This window comes from Scyliorhinus canicula, chromosome 18, assembly GCF_902713615.1.
Source record: "Scyliorhinus canicula chromosome 18, sScyCan1.1, whole genome shotgun sequence".
In the NCBI taxonomy this organism is placed as follows: Eukaryota; Metazoa; Chordata; class Chondrichthyes; order Carcharhiniformes; family Scyliorhinidae; genus Scyliorhinus; species Scyliorhinus canicula.
The window spans coordinates 8946952-8952951 of NC_052163.1; the positions used below are offsets into that span (position 1 = coordinate 8946952).

A 6000-nucleotide genomic window follows, 5' to 3' on the forward strand; every position below is an offset into this window, starting at 1 on the left:
TGACCCAGATTAGATCTAACCAATTAAACCAGAACCATGGTGCAAACTGTGAGAATTGTCACCAGGTTCAACAGCCCATCACATCAGACTGTGCTGGTGTTACAGGAGTGGCTCAGTGGACAGTATTCTCACCTCAGAATCAGAAGGTGCTGGGTTCAAATCCCATTTGAGAATAAAAATCAGGGCTGATACTCCAGTGTGGTACTGAAGGTGAACTGCACTGTGTGAGGTGATGGGTAAACTAGGAGAGTGAGTGGGCCGCATCACTGACCCTCCTTCATCTCAGTGGTCACAAGGCTGAAATCGGCATGCTCACGAACCGTTACTCCATGAATAAGACTAAATACATTTAATAAACAGACTATTTCATAACGAGTTATAGGGAATGATTCATGTATTCATAGAATTGTCATCAACTTCAAATGGTAAAAACAAAAGAAATATTTATGCTTTGATTAGACACAGAAGGAGCGCTCAGCTGTCTCAGCCAATGTTGTGTGTTATTAGCATGTGCCTCGCTTTCTGTGTCCTTGTTTTACACGCTTATCATTTAGCCACACTGCTAGGAAAACAAATTTGCGGATGGAAACCAGTGGAATTTGAAAACTCTGTGCATGAGCAATGGACAACTAAATGTCTCGTGGGCCCCACTCAGAACCCTGATTTGGGGCAGCACAGTAGCATTGTGGTTAGCACAATTGCTTCACAGCTCCAGGGTCCCAGGTTCGATTCTGGCTTGGGTCACTGTCTGTGCGGAGTCTGCACATCCTCCCCGTGTGTGCGTGGGTTTCCTCCGGGTGCAGGTTAGGTCGATTGGCCATGCTAAATTGTCCTTAATGTCCGAAATTGCCCTTCATGTTGGGTGGGATTACTGGGTTATGGGGATAGGATGGAGGTATGGACCTTGGGTGGGGTGCTCTTTCCAAGAGCCGGTGCAGATTCAATGGGCTGAGTGGCCTCCATCTGCACTGTAAATTCTATGTCTATGTTGGCCCCGGGCCCACCACTGGATTAGACCAAGGTCCTTTCTGCCCTCCCAATTGGAAGTAGCAGGCCCCATGGACAGCCTGGAGCCCAGTTATCAGTGGCGTACCGCAGGGGTCAGTTCTGGGTCCTCTGCTGTTTGTGATTTTCATTAATGACTTGGATGAGGGAGTTGAAGGGTGGGTCAGTAAATTTGCAGACGATACGAAGATTGGTGGAGTTGTGGATAGTGAGGAGGGCTGTTGTTGGCTGCAAAGAGACATAGATAGGATGCAGAGCTGGGCTGAGAAGTGGCAGATGGAGTTTAACTCTGACAAGTGTGAGGTTGTCCATTTTGGAAGGACAAATATGAATGCAGAATACAGGGTTAACGGTAGGGTTCTTGGCAATGTGGAGGAGCAGAGAGATCTTGGGGTCTATGTTCATAGATCTTTGAAAGTTGCCACTCAAGTAGATGAAGCTGTGAAGAAGGCATGCTAGCGTTCATTAGCAGAGGGATTGAATTTAAGAGCCGTGAGGTGATGAAAACTTTGGTAAGGCCGCATTTGGAGTACTGTGTGCAGTTCTGGTCGCCTCATTTTAAGAAGGATGTGGAAGCTTTGGAAAACGTGTAAAGGAGATTTTCCAGGATTTTGCCTGGAATGGAGAGTAGGTCTTATGAGGAAAGGTTGAGGGTGCTAGGCCTTATCTCATTAGAATGGAGAAGGATGAGGGGCGACTTGATTGTGGTTTATAAGATGATCAGGGGAATAGATAGAGTAGACAGTCAGAGACTTTTTCCCCGGGTGGAACAAACCATTACAAGGTAAATTTAAGGTGAATAGTGGAGGATATAGGGGGGATGTCAGAGGTAGGTTCTTTACCCAGAGAGTAGTGGGGCATGGAATGGACTGCCTGTAGAAGTAGTTGAGTCGGAAACATTAGGGGCCTTCAAGCGGCTATTGGATAGGTACATGGATTACGGTAGAATGACTGGGGTGTAGATTAATTTGTTCTTAATCTAGGACAAATGTTCGACACAACATCGTGGGCCGAAGGGCCTGTTCTGTGCTGTATTTTCTATGTTCTAAGGACACTATTTTGAAGAAGGGCAGGGGTATTCTCCCCAGTGTCCTGGTCAATGTTATCAAATATCACAATAGGAAATGGAAAATGGTGGAAATGCTCAACTAGGTAGGGTGCTCTTTCAGAGGGTCAGTGCAGACCCGATGGGCTGAATGGCCTCCTTCTGCACCAAAGGAATTCTATGGTTTTAAGTCAGGCAATATCTGTGGAGAGAGAAACAGAGTTAACATTATATTGAACACTTGCAATTAATTAATTATTGGTCCCAGATCAATGGGCAACAACACTGAAGAACTCTGGTGAAAATCAAAGTCATTGATTGAAGGTTGATCAGTGGGATTTTAGAGTAAATAATGAACCCAAGTCCCTTGAGGTACGGAAGGTTAACACTCTCACCAACCCTGGGGCTTCAGACTGAATCCAGACCAAGCATGTAGATAAACGTATGTTGCTTGTAAACACCTAAATGACCCAAATGCAGTTCAGAGACTGACACAACACTTGAGGGAGGCCATTCAGCCCATTGTGCCTGTGCTAGCTCCGTGAAAGAGCTTCTGAATTAGCCTCAATCCCTTGCTCTTTCCCAAAGCCCCTGCTAATGTTTTCACAGTACCTCTTTGAAAGTTACTGTTGAATCTATCTTCAGCTTCCTTTCAGCCCTCGTGCATTCCGCACCTTGATAGAAATGTATTACCCACCAGCTTGACTCTCACTCAGATTGCGAGTGGTTTCCAATAGAAATGATTAAATTCACACAGGTGTGATTCCTCAGCTTCCAGTAACCACACAATCATCCTGATCTCTCCCAGAACTTGTATATTCCCTGATGCCAAGGAGAAGCAGCCCCAGGCCAACCTGGGAGAGCAATGTCCATCGGCGTTGGGGGAGAGAAAGGCTTTAATCTCCCAGCACATCAAAGGCCTCAATGTGCTGAGCGCAAAAATATCTCACCCCCAATATTGTACTTTGTGTTCTTGCAGAGCGCTGGAGTAATGTCGGTCTACCTCTTTATGAAGAGATATACTGCGGAGGAGATTTACAGACCCCATCCCAGCTTCTACAGGCCCAGGCTCAGTAACTGCTCCGACTACTCTGGCCACTTCCTGCACCCAGATGCCTGGCCACGGGGGCGGAGTCCCTCCGACATCTCCAGCGATGCTTCCCTGCAGATGAGCGCCAACTATCCAGCGCTGCTCAAGTGCCCCGACTACGACCAGATGTCGTCCTCGCCTTGCTGAGACCCGGCCCACGAGAGTGGTTGGCCCCAGAGCCGCCGAAATGCCCTGGATCCCACACTCCAGTCCATTGCCCAATGAGGACGATCACAACACAAATCATTGGCTGGGGCTCTAGTTTACGTATTTGCAAATTTGCAAAGCACAAACTATCAGCTTACTAGTACGGGCAGAGGGTCGGGGGCGGAGGGGCGGATTGGGGGCGACTAGAAACACAAATGGAGGTAGTGTGTTATTTTGTAATAATGTGCATTTTCATTCACAATGGTGTCATCCACTCAAACTTTGTAGAATGTGGAATCCAAAATACCACTGCAAAGTGGTAAATTTATACAGTGCGTAACACCTTAAATACATTGTCTTTCTGCAAAGCAATTTGATACAGTTCAGAATATCATGTTTTTAAAAGTTAACTGATTTGAGTTAATGGTCCCTATGACCTGATCTTCAACAAATGATTGGCCATGGATCTGTGGGCAATAACTATGGAAGCATAACCTTCAGCCTCAGGCTGGGTCAACAAGGGTGATGTCCGGATGCACCTTTCCAAACACAGGGCAGTGGGAATTTGGGACTCTGCCCCGCAAAAGGCCGGGGGGGGGGGGGGGGGGGGGATTGATAGATTTTTGTAAGGGTACAGAGGAGTCAAGGTGGATGGATGAAGTGAAGGTGCATGTCGGGCCTGATCTAATTGAATTGTGGAAGATGCTTAAGGGGCTGAATGGCCTGCTCCTGTTCCAGTGTGGCCCGTTATGCTGAATTTTGAGAATGGAAAATTAGTTCAATGCAGTCTAGTGACTGGGGTATATGTCACCTACAGCTCGTTGCTGGGATAAACTTGGTCGTCATCTAGTCACAGTTGCAGGCGGCACGATGGGGCAGTGGTTAGCACTGCTGCCTCACGGCACCGAGGTCCCAGGTTCATTCCGGCTCTGGGTCACTGTCCGTGTGGAGTTTGCACATTCTCCCCGTGTCTGTATGGATCTCACCCCCACAACCCAAAGACGTGCAGGCTAGGTGGATTGGCCACACTAAATTGCCCCTTAATTGGAAAAAGAAAATTGGGTACTCTAAATTAATTTAAAACATTTTTTAAAACCTAGTTGATGTTGCTAGGATTGGCTCTGCCACATGCAGGTTGTTGCAGCGTTAGATGTTATCTCGCGACACACTCACATATGTTAGAACTGGAGAGTCACAATGTGCTTGTATTTACATGTTATGAGTTGTACAAATGCCTGAGAGAAAGTGAGATAATGCCTCTTTTTTATATTGCTTCACATTTCCCATGTAACATGTTTCTGATCAATTGTAACAGCTGAAATATTGTAATTTTCAAATGCAACAATGAGACTTTTTATTTGGATATTGAAATGATTTAAGTATCAGCACATTCAGCCAGTAGTGTCAGCTCTGGCTCAGGTGGCAACATTCTTGTTGCTGAACCGCATGGTTCTGGGTTCAAGTCCCACTCCAGGCCTTGAGTGTGGAAACATCGAGGCTGACACTCCGGTGCAGTATTGAGGGAGTGCTGCGAGGTTGAAGGGTGTTTATCCTGACCGACATCACAGAAACTAACTTTCTGATCGCTATCACATTGCTGTTTTGTGGGAGCTTGCCGTTCGCAAATTGGTTGCCAGATTTCCTGCATTCCACCATTGACAATACTTCATTGGTTATAAAATGCTTTGAGGTATCCAGTGGTTATGAAAGAACCATATCAATGCAAGTCTTTCTTTCTTTCAATGTACTGTTGACTTATTAATAAAATAAATGATACCTTCACTGGGTATTTTAGTTCAAATGTAAGCCATGGCTGTGTCTTTTTCCCCCTGAAAGACTGCATTTTCAACCAGCTTTGGCAAAGACTCACCCAGACGCGAAACGTCAGCTCCCTTCTCTCTTCACAGATGCTGTCGGACCTGCTGAGATTCTCCATCATTTTCTCTTTTTGTTCCATTTTAAACCGACCTCTTTGACGAAGCCTCCAATCACCTGTCCCAATTTCTCCTTCTTTGATTGGCCGTCGCTTTGTGGGACATGTTGTGATGCAAAGAACAAGGTACCCAGGTTTGTTGGACTGCGTTGCTAAATCAGAAGGCGAAAGGAACGTTGAAACTGTCTCGTGCGCTGGATGTGAAAACCAGTAAAACTTGGGAAATGACTGGTACTGATTCCAACTGGTCCTGTGCACCTTGAAATGGAACTCCAGTTCAGATCAGTAGCAATTTTCTGGTCAGGCTGAGCTCTCAGGATTGTTTTCAGTCTTGGTCACCAAGACGCAAGCGAGACATTTAGTTCAGGGGTGAGGAGGTTGGATGGTCTGGAATTGAAGGAGAATAAGTATGACTGGATATTTACAGATTTGGAAGGCAGTAACTGAGCATAGACCTTATAGACGTTTATATATAAATGTTTATTCATGAGGACAGGCGGTGGTGGAGTGGTGTTGTCAGTGGACTGGTGGTTCAGAGACCTGAGTTTGAATTCCAGCAGGATAAATGGTGGTGGTGATTGCATCCAATAACTATCGGCAATTTAAAAGGTCAAATACTTATCTCAAACCTGAAATTATCATTTTTTAAAATAAATTTAGAGTACCCAATTCTTTTTTTTTCCAATTAAGGGACAATTTAGCGTGGCCAGTTCACCTACCCGTGGGCAGCACAGTAGCATAGTGGTTAGCACAGTTGCTTCACAGCTCCTGGGTCCCAGG

General features: G+C 45.8%; 1 protein-coding gene across 2 annotated transcripts in view; it reads left to right on the top strand.

Moving 5' to 3' along the window:
- LOC119953379 (voltage-dependent calcium channel gamma-5 subunit) overlaps window positions 1–3870 on the top strand; it is a 40925-nt gene extending 37055 nt beyond the window's left edge. For both annotated transcript variants that reach the window (XM_038777590.1, XM_038777589.1), the window contains one exon: window positions 3030–3870. In XM_038777590.1, the coding sequence (XP_038633518.1) occupies window positions 3030–3287 (258 nt within the window). In that variant the 3' untranslated portion in view covers window positions 3288–3870. The remainder of the gene's footprint in view (window positions 1–3029) is intronic.
- The last annotated feature ends 2130 nt before the right edge of the window (window positions 3871–6000 follow it).